Source organism: Megalopta genalis, chromosome 14 (assembly GCF_051020955.1).
Source record: "Megalopta genalis isolate 19385.01 chromosome 14, iyMegGena1_principal, whole genome shotgun sequence".
Taxonomy (NCBI): Eukaryota; Metazoa; Arthropoda; class Insecta; order Hymenoptera; family Halictidae; genus Megalopta; species Megalopta genalis.
In genome coordinates this window covers 5,287,357-5,308,432 of record NC_135026.1, presented here as the reverse complement: position 1 = coordinate 5,308,432, position 21,076 = coordinate 5,287,357, and the positions used below count along the sequence as shown (strand labels likewise).

Here is a 21,076-nt window from a genome sequence, read left to right as displayed (position 1 = left end):
AAGAAATCGTACCGTTCTATCGAGTAGCATTTGTTAATTAATTTTTCTTGCGAGAATTTTTCAATTTTTACTAATCAATTCATATAATTATTACACGCAATGCGGTGGCAATTAATCGCGAAGAAAAAATCGCACACGCTGGCGAACCTCGAAGAATAATCGGCACGCTCGAACGTGTCGGAGAAGCCGTCACGGCTGAGATATGTCGGGGTTTGCTCGGACACGTGGCCCGGGTTCGTCGAAATTCAATCTAGCAGCGCATTAATCGGATCGCCCGAGTGAACCAGAAACGAGCCGAACGAGCAGAAGGAAGAACGAATGGTCGAAATGATATCCTTGAACCGTTCGAACCTTTCGTTTTATTTTTTACCGGCCGTGATTCCCGCGTCTCGGTTACCTTTCGGTCACCGGGGAACAACGTTCCCTGCCAGCGAAGAAAAAGAAAAAGAATCGGATGATTTACGGCCGCGGCCGGCCTGAACCGTATCTGGCCGATGATCGCTAAATCGAAACGCAAATCGTATGGTGGTGCCACTTAGGTACCGTTACGCAGCCCCGCGGATTATCATCGGCCGGGAGCATTTATCATCCGGCCATTAACCGAGAGGGCCTTCCTTCGTGTAATCTCGCGGTTAAGGAATGGAGCCGCGCGCAAGTCAGGTTCACCGGTCCGATGATTAGCTTCGGAGTATCGCGTGCTGGGACCATTCGACTGTTCCTCCGACGGAATCGCTGAAATCAGTCGAAACGTGCCGAACGACACGTTCTTTCAAAGCCACGCTGATGCATTGCGTTTCAATGAATGTTGTTAAGCTTTCGAGCAACGATTTTGGTTTTCAAGTAATGAGAGACCGTTAATATTTTTCTTGCGACTAGACTGGAAAATAAAAATTGTCCAAAATTATTCTGTGGATTTTCACGCGAAACAAAAATTGATCAAGTTTATTATAAAAAATATAATTTAGAAAAAAGTCAAATTTTTAAGTAATCAAATTTATTTCGACTAATGTCGTAGTTCTAGTGTTAATAATGGCAAAGGTTTAAAAATAATCGAACAATACCCTAAAATTCTTCTGTCTGCACAATGTTGTGTCTGATTAATTCCTCTCGTAAAATCAGCAGTCTACTTATGACACAACCTTGACATAACCATGTTGGACAACAAAGAGAAGATAAATTATTATTTCTGAGAGAAGAATTCTGTGGAATAGGTAGAAGAATACATAAGAATTTTTGTCGAAGAATTAATGTCGACTCGAATTATTTAAATTGTGAATGATAAAGTTCTTTTCATGCAGATATTTTTTTTCACCTCGGATTTCTCGGTAGTATCGTCGAAGCATTCGAGACTTGAAGAAAAAAAAAGAATGCAAGCAATCATTTGCATCGAATGTTTAAAAATAATTCGCTTTTATGCAACCATGAGTGGCTTTGTGTCAACGAGGAAACGTTAATGGACGGCGTTGATAAACAAAGTCGAGCATCGTGACGCGATTCGTCAGTTTTTCAGAGCTTGACCTTGATCTCGCGACGAATGAACGTCGAATGATCATTATAGTAATGCTCACTTGGATTTCAAAATTTCGTCAAGGTCCATCTTCACTCTTCCCTTGAGCTCAGACAAATTCTTTGTCTCGGTATACAAGACCGGAGAAGCAAAACAGATGAGCGTAAAAAATAATCATGCGACAATGACACGTTCAAATTTAGCAATTTTTGTCCTATCTTTTCAACTATGGTGTCAGTAGGTTCCTGAGATTTTTCTGATTAATACGAGTCCAAACACGACGGAAATCAGACCAGGTTTACCGTTGAGTTATGTACCGGGTGAACAAAAAAATAACTCGATCAATATATCTGTTCTAATCCAATGGAATAATATGAAAAAACGTCATCGACGCTTTATTTTAGTATCGACACATGCACATATATCGGTGCAATGTTGTACTAGTTTCATAAATTGATTCAAAACTATAGTGATTTTGGAAATATCAAAACTACTCTCCGTTTGCATTGCGCCTAGAAGAATAGATCTAGATAGGTCGTGTTTGTACTCATTTTAACCGGAAAAATCTCAGCTATCCACTGGCGCTGCTATCAAAGAGCTGAAGCAACGATCGTAGCAAATAAGATCGTATTTCTTGAATCATCGTTTTCGCCGACGTCGCAGTCCCTTTAAATACCGCGTCTGTCTCGCTCTCGCTCGTTGTACCGGCTCTCCGACTTTGTCTCGGGCTCGGCAAGCTTTCAGCCGGCAACGAGCATTAGCCGCGTCAATGACACGCTATCAGGGATCGTTGAGTCAACAATTATGATCGCCAGGGTCCACCGTGTGCCGTGCCATAACCCGTCGCCGTCCTTTGAGCGGGAACGCGGCGTGACATCCCATCGTTAGATCCATTCGACGGTATAATGGCTGGCCATAATGAGAAAATAAATACGGGATTGCGTAACGCGAGGATCTCTGTTCGCAGTATTGTTCTCGTTAAGCGTTTAATCGCGTGACTCGCCGACGCCGGCGAACACAACGACCGTTACTTTTCAAGGGAAATATTGAAATCGAACCGCGCCGCGACGGAAAAATCCCATTCGCCGTGCTGTCAAACGAAATCATCGTTCGTCCTTCGGTCGCGCGCGCGACGGAGTTAAGATATTATTCCGTGGCGGCTGACACGCGTCAGCGTCCTCCTATGCAGGCCGCGGGGCTCCTCCTGCGTCGTGGCTGTATTGATTTGTAAAGTATTTGGGACAAGTCGAGTATTTTTAGCGCAACGGGCCGTAAAAATCGGGGTCGTAAATCTCGAGTCAAACTCGCTTGCACGCCGGTACAAAGGGTCACGTGGACGTAAAAACCAGAATGGCGCAAGGGCCCGGATAAATGGACGGCCGCGAACACGTTCCCCGGAGACCCGAAATACACGGCTTTTCTCGTCCCCCCTTTCGCTCCGATAGCGGAGACGTTCAATTGAATTATGCTTTCGGCGAACTCGCCTCGGGTTTCGGCCGTTCGAACGCGCTTTTGTCATTTTTTGGCACGTGGTACGCGGCAGCCGAATTCCGTGGACAAAAATCGATTTTTCAAGCTTGCGACGTCGGACGAATTTTTCTTTTTTTTGAAATGTTGAACGACAGCTTTTCGGAGCCTCGAAATGTGAAATATTTTTTTAGACGATTTAAAATATCAAATCGTTTAGTCGTGTTAGTCGTTTATAAAATATTTCAGACGATTCCGTGATGGTAAATGCAAAATCGTGGAATTCGAAGCGACAGTCTGAATTTCAACGTCGAATCGCCGCGGTCTGGAAACAGAAGCGCGACGTGTTCGACAGACCGCGCGTGTCAAGCGACAATGCAAACAGTCGCATATTTCTCGCAGATTTGCGTCAACGTCGCGTCGCTCCGTTCGCTCCTTTTTTTCTTTCTTTATCAGTCGCGGGATGTTTGCCGAGCGTTTTGCATAATTCCAAGACCACCGAGTCAGCGTTATCTGTGGAATTCGCGTGCGCGTGTCGAAACATATTTCGTCTTCGGACGAAGGCGAACCGAATATCGGCAATTTGTTTCGGTTCGCAAAGTTGATTTGGAAGGATGTGTGACGTCCGCACCTTCGAGTGTACGGTTGGCATTCGGAGATTTCGTGTGCAACGAATTCTTCAGGAAAGAGAAACAAGCAGAAATCGTCGGCAACGATCAAAACTTTATAATAATTGATAATAATTATAATTTTTTAAAGGTTTTAGTATTTTAATTTTTCGATTATTCAATTTTTCGATTGTTCAATTATTCAATTATTCGATTGTTCCATTATTCAATTATTTAATTTAAACCTAGTATGACGTATATACCTCTCGTCTTTTGGCGAATGTCATCGCACCGTTTAATGATGACGATTTGATCGCGCAGGTGCTCGAGGAGTCGGACACGTCGTCGGAGATCAGTTGCCGGAAGGACGCGCTGAACCTTGAAAACGGTGACTTCAAAACATCGATAGAAAAAGCGATCACGAAGCTGCCGAGGATACAACACTTGGTAAGCATCAGTTCAGGAATTTATTCGTGGGAATATTCCGTTCCCGGGATATTTTTATAAGTCATACTAAACCCTTGTGTTTTTTTTTCTTTTTGTGATTTTATAACTAATAAATAACTTATATATAAATAAATAAATAATTGAGTGACGAGCAACAGAAGGGTGTTTCTTAAAAACTAGCCCTAAAGCGACAGCAATTTTCGTTCGTAATTCAAGAACTTATTTGGATTAGTTATCACGTAAAAATTTCTTCTGAAATTCTTACTTAAAAGAAAATAATCGAGCTCGTTTTACCCGCATTGAAAAATGTATTGACAGGCTTCTTGTAAATTAATTATTAATCGCTAATTCCGACGGATTGTTCTCAGAATAATCTCATAAGTTTTGATAGCAATCGTTAAAAATCGGCCGCTACGATTATGAGTATCCTTCTGCCGGTACCTCCGACCTAGATTACAGTCAGCATACCGATGTTCGTGGCGAATAGTTGCATAGTTAACAGCGTACAAATCAGTTATACTTGAAGCCTAACATCGGCCACTAATTACGCTCTTATCTCGAGACCCATCGAGCCGCGATTACATCTCCAGCCAAGCAATTACATAAAGCACCAAAGCAATACCTCACGCGAGAGGCCTGATCGGTTTCGGTCGGGTTGCGAGCAACGGCGGCGTTGCACGGTGAACTTGTAAACATTTATTTCGTGAATTCGCAGCCACGATTCTTTCCGTGCTGAATGGTGCACGCCGCGCGACATTCAGCTACCTTTCAATTAGAAGGACAATCGGGTATGAGAGATCCTGAGAACTGAACGCAAAGAAAATCGTGTGATTTGTTGTACGGTATTCGTTAGGTCAAAGTATACTTTGCTGAAACGAAGTATACTTTGTTGGAACAAAAAGTACTTTGCTCGAACAAAATATACTTTGTTGGAACAAAAAGTACTTTGCTCGAACAAAATATACTTTGTTAGAACAAAATATACTTTGTTGGAACAAAATATACTTCGTTAGAACAAAATATAGTTTGTTAGAACAAAATATACTTTGCTAGAACAAAATATACTTTGTTAGAACAAAATATACTTTGCTAGAACAAAATACACTTCGTTAGAACAACATATAGTTTGTTCTAATGAAATATACTTTGCTCTAACAAAATATACTTTGTTAGAACAAAATACACTTTGCCAGAACAAAATATACTTTGTTCTAAAAAGATATACTACTTTAGAACAAAATATAGTTTGTTCTAATAAAATATACTTTGATGTAACAAAACTTTGCTAGAACCAAATATACTTTGTTAGAACAAAATATACTTTGCTAGAACAAAATATACTTTGTTCTAAAAAAATATATTTCTTTAGAACAACATATAGTTTGTTCTAATAAAATATGCTTTGATCTAACAAAATACACTTTGCTGGAACAAAATATACTTTGTTAGAACATAATATACTTTGCTAGAATGAAATATACTTTGTTAGAACAAAATATACTTTTTGTTCTAAAACTTTATACTTTGTGAGAACAAAGTATACTTTGATAGAATAAAATATACTTTTCTAGAACAAAATATTCTTTTGCTAGAACAATATATATTTTGTTAGATAAAAATATACTTTATGACAAAAAAGTATACTATGTTAGAAAAAAGTATGCTTTATTAGAATAAAATATACTTGGACAGGGTATTCGACAATAAAAAACTTACAATAAAATTAATAACAATAATAACAGTAAGAACAACAATTAAAGAAGATAATAATTGTGTCTGAATAACGTTTATTCTTTTTTAACGCAGTGTCACGAAGCGGAGAAACCTCCGCCCCCGTCGTCGCAGGAATCCAGATGGGAGTTTCCTAGAGATAAGCTAAGGTTACAGACGGTCCTCGGGCAAGGAAACTTCGGCCAGGTAAGAGGCATTATTTTCTGCATCGGGCGGAACAGAAACGCCGTGAGTCCGGGCCCCGAGGCTGCCGCGGCCGCGGCCGCGTGATAATAAATCGTTGGACGTTAGCGCGAAACATTCAGCGCTCGCGAAACCGCGAATTTTATGCCAACGCGGCGGCCTTGGGATTCTTGGGAACACGGCGATCGCGTTGCGGCGCCTCTTGATTATCATTAAGCGTCTCCATTCCATCCCACGGTGCAACGAATCAGAATATTAGCTCGGAGAAACTCGTGAATCGTTCGCATCGTTTGTAATTTAGCGGCTAAATTAGTTAATAGAATTTTTGAGAAAAGTTATACCTCTTCGATTTTGATAAAAATTGAATATGTTGTAAAGCTTTTTATTTCGAACAACTTTTTCCTTTGCAGAAAATGTCGGCCGCGTTTAGTTTCCGAGATATTCGAGAAAAACTGTGGACCTAAGGCAGACCTAACCGAGACCTAACCGAGACCTAACCGAGACCTAACCGAGACCTAACCGAGACCTAACTCAAACCTAATCCATGCTAAAAGACCCATAAACATAGATAGACATTATAAATTCAGCACAGCTTTTTGCAATTGTAGCGAAAATTGAGTAAGCAAAATGCAAAACAATAATTGGAGAGAATAAATTTAACATTGTTGTTAAATTATTTTTAACTTATCAAACAAACTACGAATGGAAATTAATTTTTCTTTAACTCCTGTTCGTTGCGATCGAGCTGTAGAATTATTGATCTTGCATAGAGATCCCAGCTTAAAATAGAACAATAAGTCAGGTGATCCAGGTTAGGTCAATGTTAGGTCCAGGTTAGGTCCGCGTTAGGTCCGCAGTTTTTCTGAAATATCTCGGAAACCAAAGCAGATAGAAAATTTCCGCAAAGGAGAAACTTGCTCGAAGCGTCGAGCTCTACTACATACTTGAATTTCATGCAAATCGGACGAAAAATTTTGTAATTGGCTTTTATTAATAATTATCGGTTGCTAAAATAATATTGCACATCGAGTTCCGACGATTGAATTCCGTTCCACCTAGGCTGTCTATGTTCCTAGCGATTTAGCATTCGTCTCGGACGATCGTCACGTGTGAAATTATAGACATTAGTATTGGGTTGCACGAGCGGTTGCGCAACGAATCGTGGAAACTTTTCGTCCCGATCCGGGAATATTCAAGTGTGCCCGAAGTCTCCTTCGAAAAATCGAGAGGCGTTCGCGGAACGTATCTGACGCGCGTTTCTGACGAAAGGGAATCCTGCCGATTGCGCAATCGATCGTTGTTCATTGCTTTACCTATTGTTCAATTGCTGATTGCGCAACAGCTCTCAGATTATAGTCCCCGTACAACGATTTCAAGTTTCGTGTGAGAGAAGCGAGTCAACATTTTTTAACATATTTTTGTAAATCTTCGCAATGCTTCAATTATTGTAAACTTCAAATCATCTAAAAAAAAATTCAAATTTATTGAAGACATTTATTAAATATTATATGTATATACGCATATTACATATAATTATAATTAATATAATATATAATATCATATAATATTTAATATAGTATTAAATAATATTATATATAAATATTATATTAATTATTATATTATTCATATGTAATTATATATTGTATATAAATATTATATAATATTTATTATTATTATTATATATATATTATATAATATTAATTATTATTTTTAATATATATAATATTATATAATATTTATTAAATATCATTGATTAAATAATTGAAACGCACTCACCAACAAGCACGAAAGTGTAATACAGACCTACACTTCGCTGTCTCTTAATGAGTTATGAAAATGATTTGCGTCATCCACGTACTTTGCTCTTGAAATCAGTGTCTCTCATTGCACAGTAACGCGAGAGACGTGATTTCCTTGGATTTTGAAACATTGGAATCTGTATAGTATCTCGTAGCGAACGAAACTTTTCTAAAATCTGGGAAATTGTATTTTGTTCAGAAAACGACGCATTCGAGACCGCTGACCGTTCCGAAATGATCGGAACTGTTCGAACAGCTGGTCGAAATTGTTACCGCACGAACCTCCGGAATGTGCAATTAAAACGCAATTAAGCTCGGCGTTGTTTACGGCTGATTTGTCCATCATGCAGGTCTGGAAGGCCGAGGCTGACGACTTGACCGGTCATCAAGGAACGACCCGTTTAGTCGCCGTCAAAACGGTGAAGGAAGGTGCTTCCGACAGGGAGGAGGAGGACCTGGTTCGGGAGCTCGAGATCATGCAACAGCTTGGCAGCCATCCGAACGTCGTTACGCTCTTGGGCTGTTGCACCGAACAAGGTGAGTACGAAATTACTACTAATAATGTTGATACAATTAAATATAATATAATAGGTGAATTAATAGTAATATAGTAAATATAATATGATAATTATATGAATACCGATATAATAAATGTAACATAATAAATACAATAAAATAGTAATATGAATATTGATATAATAAATATGATACAATAATAATATGAATTGATGATATCATATATATATATAATAAATGTAATATAATTAATACAATAAAATAGTAACATGAATATTGATATCACAAATATAATAAAATAGTAATATTAATATTGATATCATAAATATTAAATAATAATAATGTGAATATTGATATAACAGATATAATATTATGATAATATGAGTATTGATATAATAAATATAATATAATGATGATATGAATATTGATATCATAAATAGAATAGAATCATCATTTGAATATTGATATAATAAATATAATATAATGATAATATGAATATTGATATCACAAATATAATATAATATAATAATGTGAATATTGATATAATAAATATAACAGAACAATAATATTAATATATTAAGTATATTATTATAAACATCGTCAGCAATCAGACCGAGTAAACTCGTCCATCGAATAGAATTCGATACCGCGAGCATGCGACGCACGAAGCTGAGGTCTTAATCAAGTCGAACAACACAATTAGACATTAAATCGTGGCAAGCGTATATTGCTCCGACGATCGTCGCGCGGTCGCTATTCGCCTATTCATCGGCGGTGAGCGGGCGGCGATCATAAATGGACAGACTATTATTTGCATTTCATGTACGTTTTAATTGAAGAACCGTCGTAATTACGCGGCGGCGTTAATCTGTACAAGGGGAAACAGGCCGGCTTTCCATTAGTCGGCCGGCCGTCTTTAACGGCCGAGGAGCGTATTGCTTATATGAAGAGAATAATGCCGGACGACGGTGGCCGCGAGAGTCCGGTTATTACGGTCCTTTGTTAAAAATGCACGTGCCACCGGTATGGTAATTTGCTACCGCTACACGAGGATCCACTCCCCCTTTTTGCAGCCGCGGCTGACACCTTTATTCGTGATCGTGTACGCACGCCGCGCGAGTCACTTAAGCCCGACCTTGCCGGTACTAAGCGATCAAACTTTCGAAAAACTAGTAGCGCATTAAGCGATGTTTTAGCTCGGCGAACGGGGTTGGTTCATCGCGCAAGATCGGTGAGGCAATTAGTACGGTCTCGAGATGCCTCGATGGCTAGTCGACGATGTCTGCGCGGCGCAGTTACGTTCGGGCTCTGCTGGCCAATCGTCGTCGCCAATTTTACGGTTCCGGATCTTGTTTGTCGGAGATAAATTTCGAAATTTTTTGAATTGAAAGTAGTTGTTTATTTGTGGTGGTAAAGGATGTTGTCAATTAAAGTAATATATCATGCATTGGGAATAATTACTCGGATATAGTCTGAGCAAGTCTGAGCAAGTCTGAGTATGTATGAGTATGTCTGAGTAAGTTTGACTCAAGTCTGAGTATGTCTGAGTAAGCTTGACTGAGCCTCAGTAAGTAGTTTGATTAAGTCTGAACAGTAAGAGTAAATCTGAGTCAGTCTGAGTATGTTTGAATAAGTTTTACTCAAGTTTGAGTATGTCTGAATAAGTTTTACTCAAGTTTGAGTATGTCTGAATAAGTTTTACACAAGTATGAGAATGTCTGAATAAGTTTTACTCAAGTCTGAGTAAGTCTGAGTAACTCTGGGCAGGTATGAGTATGTCTGAATAAGTCTGAGTAAATTTGGGTCAAGTCTGAGCAAGTCTGAATAACTCTGAGCTAGTCTGAATAACTTTGAGCAAGTCTGGATAAATCTGACTAAGTCTAAGGAAGTCTGAGCGAGTCGGAGTGAGTCTGAGTAAGTAGTTTGAGTAAGTCCGGGTATGTCTAAGTAAGTCCAAGTAAGTCTGAGCGAGTATGAATGTGTCTGAGTAAGTACTTTGAGTAAGCCCGAGCAAATCTGAATAAGTCTGACTATGTCTGAGTAAGTTTAAATATGTCTGAGTAAATTTAACTCAAGACTGAGTATGTCTGAGTAAGTCTGAATGAGCCTCAGTAAGTAGTTTCGTTAAGTTTGACTAAGTCTGAGCAATTCTGAATAAATCTGAGCAAGTCTGCGCAAATCTGAGTAAGCCTAAGTATGTCTGAATAAGTTTGACTCATGTTTGAACAATTCTGAGTAGCTGAGTAAGTACGAGCATGTCTGAATAAGTCTGAATAAATTTGGTTCGAGTCTGAGTAAGTCTGAATAAGATTGAGTAAATCTGAGTAAGTCTGAGAAAGTCTGAGCGAGTTTGAGTGAGTTTGAGTAAGTAGTTTGAGTAAGTCTGAGTTTGTGTGAGTAAGTCTGAATAATTCGGAGTAAGTCTGAGCGAGTATGAATGAGTCTGAGTAAGTAGTTTGAGCAAGTCTAAGCAGATCTGAGTAAGTCTGAATATCTCTGAGTAAGTTTGACTTAAGTCTGAGTAAGTCTGAGTAAATTTGACTCAAGTCTGAGTAAGTCTGAGTAAACTTGACTCAATTCTGTGTAAACTTGACTCAAGTCTGAGTAAGTCTGAGTAAATTTGACTCAAGCCTGAGTAAGTCTGAGTAAATTTGAGTAAGTTTGAAGCTTAAATCGTTCATCACAAAAAGGAAAGTTTGCAGCACACAGATCTCGAGAAACTTTGACGCATTGTAAAGTTTAGTTAATTGAATTTACCCTGATCGATCATGTTCTCGGTTTCACAAGAATTTCGCGAGCGTCCGATGTTTCGATTCGAGGAAAATAGCGGGTGGCAAATAAAATGTCGTATCGAGTACGCGTACATCCGAACGGCGGAGCGAACGAACGCGACGATAACTGGTTTCATACGCAATTGCTTCTCAATTCGAGAGCCTCTCATCTCCTGACAAGCTGATGCATCTTTAATTATTTACGATTCTGTGTTTTCGCGACGCGCACTTGCAGATTGTATCGTCGCCGAACGCGGCGCGCGCCTCACGATGAATATTGAAGGAATCATTAGGGGATTGCGAGGGAAGCATTCTTCGTCTTTGACTCACCAATTGCCGTATATCGTTGGGTTTTTCATCGTGCGAACACCGACTGTCCGCAATCGTAATCGTTTTTACTCGCGCCTCGTGGTATTGTTTCGCGGATAAAACGAGGAGATCGATCGATTGTTCCCGCGCAGGATATCGCCGGCTGCGCGTCGTAATCATCTGCTGGATAATTGACCGATCAGTGGTGGGAATGCTAATCGCCGAAACCGACATACTAATGAGCCACGTGTAAATACATTGTCCTCTGCGAGATTATTCGCCACGAATGGAGCGTCGGCAATTATTGCGAGAGCCTGCGAATGACAATTTTCATTGCCGATAAATATCGGCCATAGATAGCGAGACTAAATATAGCCAGTAAAAATTTCCAATAAATATTGCGAATAAATATTGCCAGCAAATATTGCCAGTAAATATTGCTAATAAATATTGCCAACAAATATTACCAATAAATATTACCTACAAATATTGTCAATAAATATTGCGAATAAATATTGCGAATAAATATTGCCAGTAAATATTGCCAACAAATATTGGGAATAAATATTGCCAGTAAATATTGCCAACAAATATTGGGAATAAATATTATCAGTAAATATTGCTCATAAATATTGCCAACAAATATTGGGAATAAATATTATTACTAAATATTGGTAATAAATATTGCCAACAAATATATTGGGAATAAATATTATTACTAAATATTGCTAATAAATATTGCCATCAAATGTTGGGAATAAATATTGCCAGTAAATATTGTTGATAAATATTGCCAACAAATATTGGGAATAAATATTATTACTAAATATTGCTAATAAATATTGCCATCAAATATTGGGAATAAATATTGCCAGTAAATATTACTAATAAATATTGCTAACAAATATTGCCATTAAATATCGTCAATAAATAATACCAATAAATCCAGCCAATAAATTAAAACTAGCAATAAATTTCAATATATAAATTCAATACAAAATATTATAATTAATAATGTATTTACACACCATCGAGTAACAAAAATTCTTAAGTTTTCAAATGATCCATTGTTTATTCCATTGTTTCTTTTGCACATAGCATGACTAACGTTCCGGAAGAACGTTTTACAACTTTATCTTGGAATTGCAGCGACGATAAACGATTGCCAAGTACGTCTAACGGAGACAATTATGTAATTATATTCCTGTTCCCCATAACAGAGCATTAAATCTGCAGATTGACAGGTGGTTTCTACCTCCGCGATTATCCATTTTACGCGGCAGTACAGAAATTCCATCGAATGACACGTTGTTGAAGTTTCGAAACAACGGCAACAGGTTTCAGGAACGGAAGAGCTCGTCGGCACGCGACAATATGATAAACGATACTGCCCTTACTGTTGGGGCTTTCCGTTGCGAGGGGCGTGTCCCGCTTTTTATTCAGGCATTCATTTATTTGGTCATTTCAGTGGGAAAATACCGTTTGTCACCTAAGAGGGGGAAGTGAAATTTTTAGAGAATTAGTAGACTTGAATTAGGAGTACCAAAGAGTGTTATTTGTTACTAGGAGAAATATAGACTACTAAAGAACAGGAATACTAGATAATACTAAAAATTAGAAGTAATAAACACTACTGAAAATTAGAAGTACTAAAGACTACTGAAGACTCGGAGTACTAATGACTACTAAATACTAAGAGTACTAATGACTACTAAATACTAGGAATACTAAAGACTACTAAATACTAGCAGTACTAAAGACTATTAAAGATTAGGAGTACTGAAGACTGCTAACACTTAGGACTACTAAAGGCTAGGAATACTAATGACTACTAAATACTAAGAGTACTAATGACTACTTGATACTAGGAATACTAAAGGTTACTAAATACTAGGAGTACTAAGGACTACTAAAGATTAGGAGTACTGAAGACTACTAAGAATTAGGACTATTAAAGGCTAGGAGTACTAATGACTACTAAATACTAAGAGTACTAATGACTACTTGATACTAGGAATACTAAAGGTTACTAAATACTAGGAGTACTAAGGACTACTAAAGATTAGGAGTACTGAAGACTACTAAGAATTAGGACTATTAAAGGCTAGGAGTACTAATGACTACTAAATACTAGGAGTACTAAAGGCTACTAAATATTAGGAGTACTGGAGGCTATTAAAGATTAGGAGTACTGAAGACAGCTAAAAATTAGCACTACTAAAGACTAGGAGTACTTTCGTCTACTTAGAATTAGGACCACTAAAAACTACTAAAAATTGGGACTATTAAAAACTACTGAAGACTCGGAGTACTAATGACTATTAAAAATACTAAGAGTACTAATAACTACTAAATACTAGGAGTACTAAAAACTACTAAATACTAGGAGTACTAAAGTCTACTAAAGATTAGGGGTACTGAAAGCTAAGATTATTAAAGACTACTAAAGACTCGGAGTACTAAAGACTACTAAAAATTAGAACTACTAAAGTCTGCTAAAGATTAGGAGTACTTAAGACTACTAAACACTAGGAGTACTAAATGCTACTAAACATCAGGACTACTAAAGACTACTAAAGATAACGAAAGTCTAGGAGTACTAAAGACTATTAACTACTAGGAGTACTAGAGACTACTAAAGACTACTAAAGACTACTAAGAACTGGAAATACTAAATACTACAAAAGTTTAAGTCTACTAAAGACTACTACTACGTTCCAAAACCCTCTCTCGAATCTATCGAAAGCAAGCCATCGAGCGATTTGCCCTCGACTATCCCGAAACCCACATCGACGCCGAGACGTATAACAATAATCGCGGTTACGTCAGCGATGAACAGTTTGCCATTAGCGACAAATCTGTGCTTGAGACATCAAAACTGCAACGAGACAATCCCGAAGTTTTAGTCGTGGTTGAAAGGGGGGAACTCGGCCCATTATACGTCTTTCGTTGGAGGCTCGTCGGTATCGTGGCTCTGATCGTATAAATTTCCATACGCGTCCCCACGGCGACGATCCTCATGGCACAATACGTCTATTAAGTCGGCGAAATGATCGCTCCTACGGGGTTTCAGGGAGGGAATACCGGTATGTCGATAGGATCGCCGTGGTTCCCGGCCGATCTGGATTTGACGTCGAACCGGCGCGGCGCGGCTTCGAAGCCGTGCTGCGGCTTCCCTCCGATATTTATGCGTGCGCTACCCTTTTTCGCGATTGTATGCTAATGCGCCGCGGAACTCGTCTAGCCAATAACATGAAATTTAGTCCCTTCTTCGCGGAACGGTTTCCTGAACGAGGGAGAGAGAGAAAGAGAGAGAGAGAGAGAGAGTGCCACGTTGAAAAAGCTCGGTGATTTGTTTTTACGAGTTTCTGGGCGAATCCTGTGCAAACCTTCTGTTAGAGGAGTCCGGTAATGGCCGTGAAACCTGAAACGATGGACGTGATCAGAAAAATAAGTTTGAATTGATAGAGCGCCGGTGCCGCGCGCTGTGATAGTTCCTTTATCGTCCAGCTGCGCATAACAGCCAAGCATGAGAGCAACAGCGGTTAAACCTCAGAATATTAAACGGGAATTATTATCGCGACGAATTATTACGTCGTTCGTTTCGGAACAAATGTTACGTCGGATTCAATCCGTTGGCTGCGTTTGACGAGTATACTCGTCAAGGGGAATGACAATATCTTGTGGCATGACGAGTATACTCGTCGTACGTCAAAAGTAGTGACCATTGGCTATATAGCTAGTTAGCAGTGTTTGACGAGTATACTCGTTATGAAGAATTGACAATATTTTGTGTCATGACGAGTATACTCGTCGTGCGTCAAAAATAGTGACCATTGGCTATATAGCTAGCTAGAAGTGTTTGACGAGTATACTCGTCATAGAAAAATGGTAGTATTTTGTAACATGACGAGTATACTCGTCATAGGGAAGTGGCAACATTTTTTTGTCACGACGAGTATACTCGTCACGGAAAGATGGCAGTATTTTTTTGTCACGACGAGTATACTCGTCACAGAAAGATGGCAGTATTTTTTTGTCACGACGAGTATACTCGTCACGGAAAGATGGCAGTATTTTTTTGTCACGACGAGTATACTCGTCACGGAGAAATGGCAGTATATTTCGTGTGTCGACGAGTATACTCGTCACGGAGAAGCGACAATATTTCGTGCCACGACGAGTATACTCGTCGGACGTGAAAAGTAGCAAACATCGGCTATTAAATAATTTAGCTGTTTTCGACGAGTATACTCGTTACGCGTATAAAGTATTGTTAAAATAAAAAAATCGATCTAACCAGTTAGCTCCGTTTATAAAATAAAACCCTTTTTTTTATCCAATATTTCAACAGTGACACTCAGTCTATGTTTGACGAGTATACTCGTCATCGCTCGATTCTCGCGACTCAGATAGATGCTTGCTCCGAAAAAGGAACGCCACAGCTAAATAGATAATTGCAACTTGGATCGAGACGTATAATAAAAATTCAGAGACGGGTCTAAAGTGACCTGGCTCGTCACGACGCTCATCTACGTCGGCCATACGAGAATTAACTGCCGAATATGCAGTCTCGCGACCAAATCGCTGTGCCGTCGGTTTGTTATCGGAACGGGACGCCATCAAATTTTTGTTTCATTTAAAAATCAAAATAAAAGAACACCCGCAAGGGAACCAAAGGCCCGGCAATTGGTGAACGTTCCACAGCGAGCAGGCCCCGCGCTGCTCTGAGTCTTTTGTCCGCGGGCTGCCGGTGGCTGTCCGCATCAGCTCCATCGCATCGATCGTCGAATAAAAGTTCCACGGTTTATGGTGAACAGCAACGAAATTCTTTCTGGGCGATTCCGATAATTCTGGACGATGATTAACTGCCGTGCCGGGACGCGCCGTCGTCTTCCTGAAGGACCTTCGACTTCGTTCCGCTCCCACAGAAGAAAAAAGCACGGGCCGCGGGGACCTACGCGCGAGATTTACGGCATCTGAATTTCTGCGTTCCTCTTCCTTGGTACCCCGCCTCACCCCCTCCCCCTCCCCGTGTCGTGGACCCGCGCGTTTATCGTTTCGGCGCTGGTGGGCGAACGCCTCGGATTCCAGTCGGACGACGTTTTCGTCCATTGACGCCGGACTTTCGTCAAAGGGCGTCCTCTCGCGCCCTTCCTAACGACTTTCGGCAAAAAATAAGAATCCCGATCCCTGTCGAAGGATACGCGTGTATACGGCGTTCCATAAAATCGGGAACGAATCGGGCATCAACGGTGCATTATGGGCCCTTTCGATTGGATCCGGGTTTGAGCTATTTGGGCCCGGTCTGCCTCTGAAACTGAGCAAAGGAACTGTTTGTGCAAACAAGAAAATTGTTCAGGCTGTCGAGATTTACAATATGTTTTAATTTCATCAAAATCGAAGGAGTGTGCCGTGGGTTAGGTCCAAGCTAGGTACGGGTTAGGTTTAGCTTAGGCCTTCGTTGTTTGCTTTAAAATGTACACTCGGTACATTGATGGGCTACTCAGATTTAATTGAAATTTGATATATGCTTATAGTGTTGTCAATTTTACAGATTTTGAGTCAATAATTGGATTGTTAGTTAGCTCTAGGTTAGTACTGGGTTAGTAAATCATTTATTTGTTTATAAAGTTTTATTCCGTTATGCAGATATCTTCTCCAAATTTATCTTAAACCTGTTCTTTGCTTCTACAATAATTCTCGCAATTTTATAGATTCCCAGTCAAGATAGAGATCTGCGTTAGGTCTTTATTAGGTCTGCGTTAGGTCTGCGTTAGGTCTATGATAAGTCTATGTTAGATCTGCGCTAGGTCTATTAGGTCTCTTTAGGTCTCTGTTAAGTCTGCGTTAGGTCTGTATTAGGTCTCTGTTAGATCTGCGCTAGAGCTGTTAGGTCTGTATTAGGTCTACGTTAAGTCCATGCTAGGTCCATGTTAGGTCTAGGTTAGGTCTCTGTTAGGTCTAGATTAGGTCTAGGTTAGGTCTCGCAAACATAATCCACTGTAGAGACTACTTGTCCATCGACTGTCAAAATATTTCCCCATTCCCGAAAAAAATTAATGCCGCCAAATCCGACTCAAATTGCAGAAAAAAAATGGACGTCAGGTCTCGAAACATCGTACAAACGTACAGGAGCGTCAAGATGATTGCTCGGCGCCCCGTTCCACCGCCTCGTTCCGTCGCGATAGCGAAAGATAAATTCCCGCAATGATGAGAGATCTGGCTGGTCCCATCCGCCAGGTACACCGGGCCCCGCTGCTCTCCTCGATCCCCTTTCTTTTTCGCCGTTTTACGGTCTAATCGAGGCTCGATTTATTTATTCACGGGCACGAGATTCCACGGCGCGCTAGCCGGTATGAATTAAGGGCGACATTAACGGCCCGACTTTCTGCCGTATCTTTTGATACCGCGTGGACCCGGTGCGCGAGCGCGCGCGCGCTCGCGCGCTGTCGCGACGTCTCTTTCTCCCGCTATAAACTATCTCGCGTGGCGATCATTATACAGGGGGCCACTGGTTGTCGATGACAAATTTCAACGAGCTGCTTGGTCGCGGCGGCGCGTCGTTCATTCGGTGGCCGTGTGCGCTCGTACAGCGGCAGCGAAAAAATACTTGTAAATTTCGTTCGGCGAGGTTGATTTTTTGTCATTTATCCCGATAATGCTGAAATAAAATTGTTTTCTGAATATCGCTGTAACAATAAAATAAGTAGAAAAAAAATAAATCGTGGGATTAAAAGTCGACTTGTCACGTTTTTTATTCAGGATCGATATTTAACAAAAAAATCTAAAAAAAATAATGATAATGCTTGCGACGTTCTTTCGTTACATAATAATTAATACATCATTTTTTCAATTTTTTATAACGAGGTGCTGCTATGATAAAAATGTGAATGCGGTGCTTCGATCGCTGCGCGACGAGATCTGCATTTTAAAAAAATTGAATTTGCCGCCAAAAATTCTGAAAAAATTCAGAGCGTAGTGTCCCGCCACATAGCAGATTCACAAATTTTTTCATAATTTTCTGCCGGTTAGAACGGAAGAAACAGCGCATAATCTGTGACTCCGATTTCCCCCTGTAACTATCGCCCTCGGGTTAAGCACGTCGAAAATTGCCAGAGAAGCACCCTGTGTCCCATTTCGAACGTTCCGAGCAAAAGTCGTTTCGGTCGAGCCGCACGTTCGACCACCATATCCGGCACTGTGCCCTTTACCGTAACTCGTTCGCTTGTCCCGGAACGGATTTATCGCCTGGCTTGCCATTCGGCTGCCACGGTATTAACATTAATAATCGTTCGAGCCGCAACGGCCATAGATCTCCGGACGCGTAAATATTATGACCGTGGGCCTCGCGGTCGCTGGAAGTTTTCGGCGGCCGAAGAACCGACCGACCGGAAGAGAGAAAGAAACGCGGTGCTTTAACAAACCGAAGTTATTAGCGGCCGGTAATGCTGGCCTAATATGAAAGTTACGAGCTCGTGGAGCCGGCCCGAAAGTGGGCCCATAAGTTACAATCAACCGGATACTGCCCACGGGGGCCCGAAAGTGCTCCGGTTAAATTACTCCGGGGGCCCTCCTGGCAGTACAGGCTCCCTCGTTTTCGCGGCATGAGGTCCTCTAATCCGTCTCGCATGCGAGCCACACCACTTGTCCCGCGGTTTGTGTCCAACCGCGACAATTTAGGGCCGTTAATGTCGTGCGGTGCTGTCAGGCTCCGCTGGGAAATGGTTTTTGGGTGGGGAATGTTCTGGATACTGTCGCAATGACAGCTCGGGTTGCTTGGTACACGCGGCGCAACGCCATCTGTGACGCGGTGCGCGACATCATCTATGAGGGAACGAGAGACGCCATCTATGAGGCGACGCGCCACGTCATCTATGACGTTATGCGCTGCGCCATCTATGACATGACGTCATCCATGAAGCTATGCGCGGCGCCATCTATGACATGACGTCATCCATGAAGCTTTGCGCGGCGCCATCTATGACATGACGTCATCCATGACGCTATGCACGACCCTGTCTATGATACTACGCGCGACGCCATCTATGACGCTATGTCCGACGTCATTTATGACTCGACGCGGGCGCCATCTATGAGGCGACTCACGACGCCATCTACAACGTTATACGTGACGTCATCCATGACACTATGTGCGACGCCATCTATGACGCGACGCCATCTATGACGCGACGCAATCTATGACTTACAGCGTTGCCACTTCCACAGACTTTTAACCTCGTCTGTTTGTATGACTCTTTTAAATTTCCCTCGGGCAACAAAATTGAAAAATCATAAACTGTGCGCACCCACCACAGAGCCAAGTTTCGCCAGCCTCACTGCGATTAGTAATTGTTTGACACCCGGTTTGTTCGCAGAGCCCCATTACCTTATACTCGAATACGTGATGTACGGGAAACTGCTGGCCTATCTGCGCGACCACCGCACCAGACAGGACTTCTACAACTTCAGCGAGGACTCCGCCGCGCTGACGTCCAGGGACCTAACCGTTTTCGGGTACTGCGTGGCCAGAGGCATGGAGTATCTCGCGTCGAAAAAGGTGAGCACGCTTCTACCGTTTCGTTTTGCCGGGGCCCGCTCCGATTGGGCCCAGCATATTCGACCCTCGCCCGACCGGAAATCGAATTAGGCTTAATAGCGGGTCGGGTCTAATCGCGGCTTATTAGATTCCGCCGGGCCTCGCCCTCTTCACGCTTTCGTTCGTGTCTTCGGGTTTTTGCGATGCTTCGTTAAATTCCTGTTATTTCTGATGTTCGCAGGGACTTGTCACTGAATTCGCTGTTTACGTTCTTGTGTTTTGTACAGGCATTGTTTAATATCGTGGAATATTTATATGAAAAATATAGAAAAAACATTTTCGGTACAATCTCAGTTTTCACGCGACCAACGTCGGAAAATTGGTTTACATTTTTTTTTAACCAAGACGCAGCGAATTGAAAAGTCTGAAAAAATTCTGAAGCCACTATCGCGACGGTATGTTATTACTATAAAAATATGGCGTTAGTATGATTTCTACTAGTATAAGAAATCTGCATTTTCTTGAGTCTTTACGAAATTTTTTATTTTTTTACGGCTAGAATAGTTAACTGAAAAATCGGAAAAAATTCCCGGAAATGCGCTTTGACAAACGCGACGCGTCACATTTTTTTTCTAAATTTATGCAAGCATCTACGAAGAAAAATCCATCGCGCGTACACGAGCGTGTAATTTTTGCGGATCCGTCAACCTGGACGGCCATGTGACAGACCGAAGGTCGTGGCTGAAAGAAGGCCGCGGTTCGACGAACAGTTCGCCGGCGGTGTTTGTCTCTCAAATATTATCCGACCTGTCATAAAAGCCATGCCCGGAACGCGGCGTTATTCCGCGGCGACGGGAATTGGTGTCAGCGGGCGAAAATGTGGCTCGCGACCGACTCGGGAACAGTTGCAGCGACCACCCAGACCCGCGTTCGCGTAAAAGGCAATAAAACGGCATTAGCGGTAGCCCGCAAAGACGTTTGTATCAATTAAGTTCCGGCCTTTGTCCATGTTTGCTGGAAATTAACGACCCGCGCACTGCGGGGCCGCCTTTTTGGAACAGCCCCTTTCAAGGCAAGCTTTACGACCGCCTAACTCGAACCGAACAGTGTCGACGCGACGAATTTATTAGTCGCGAAGAGAATGTTTATTATTAACTAATGGAATCGATCGCTTTCGAAACTCGCGGCACCGTTCTGTC

At 41.2% G+C, this 21,076-nt stretch overlaps 1 protein-coding gene across 1 annotated transcript in view; it reads left to right on the top strand.

Moving 5' to 3' along the window:
- The window catches only part of LOC117225703 (uncharacterized), a 378,875-nt gene that overhangs the window by 345,858 nt on the left and 11,941 nt on the right, over positions 1-21,076 (top strand). The window contains exons 3-6 of the mRNA XM_033479417.2: positions 3,904-4,029; positions 5,836-5,946; positions 8,093-8,279; positions 19,717-19,898. Of these exons, the coding sequence (XP_033335308.2) occupies positions 3,904-4,029; positions 5,836-5,946; positions 8,093-8,279; positions 19,717-19,898 (606 nt within the window). The remainder of the gene's footprint in view (positions 1-3,903; positions 4,030-5,835; positions 5,947-8,092; positions 8,280-19,716; positions 19,899-21,076) is intronic.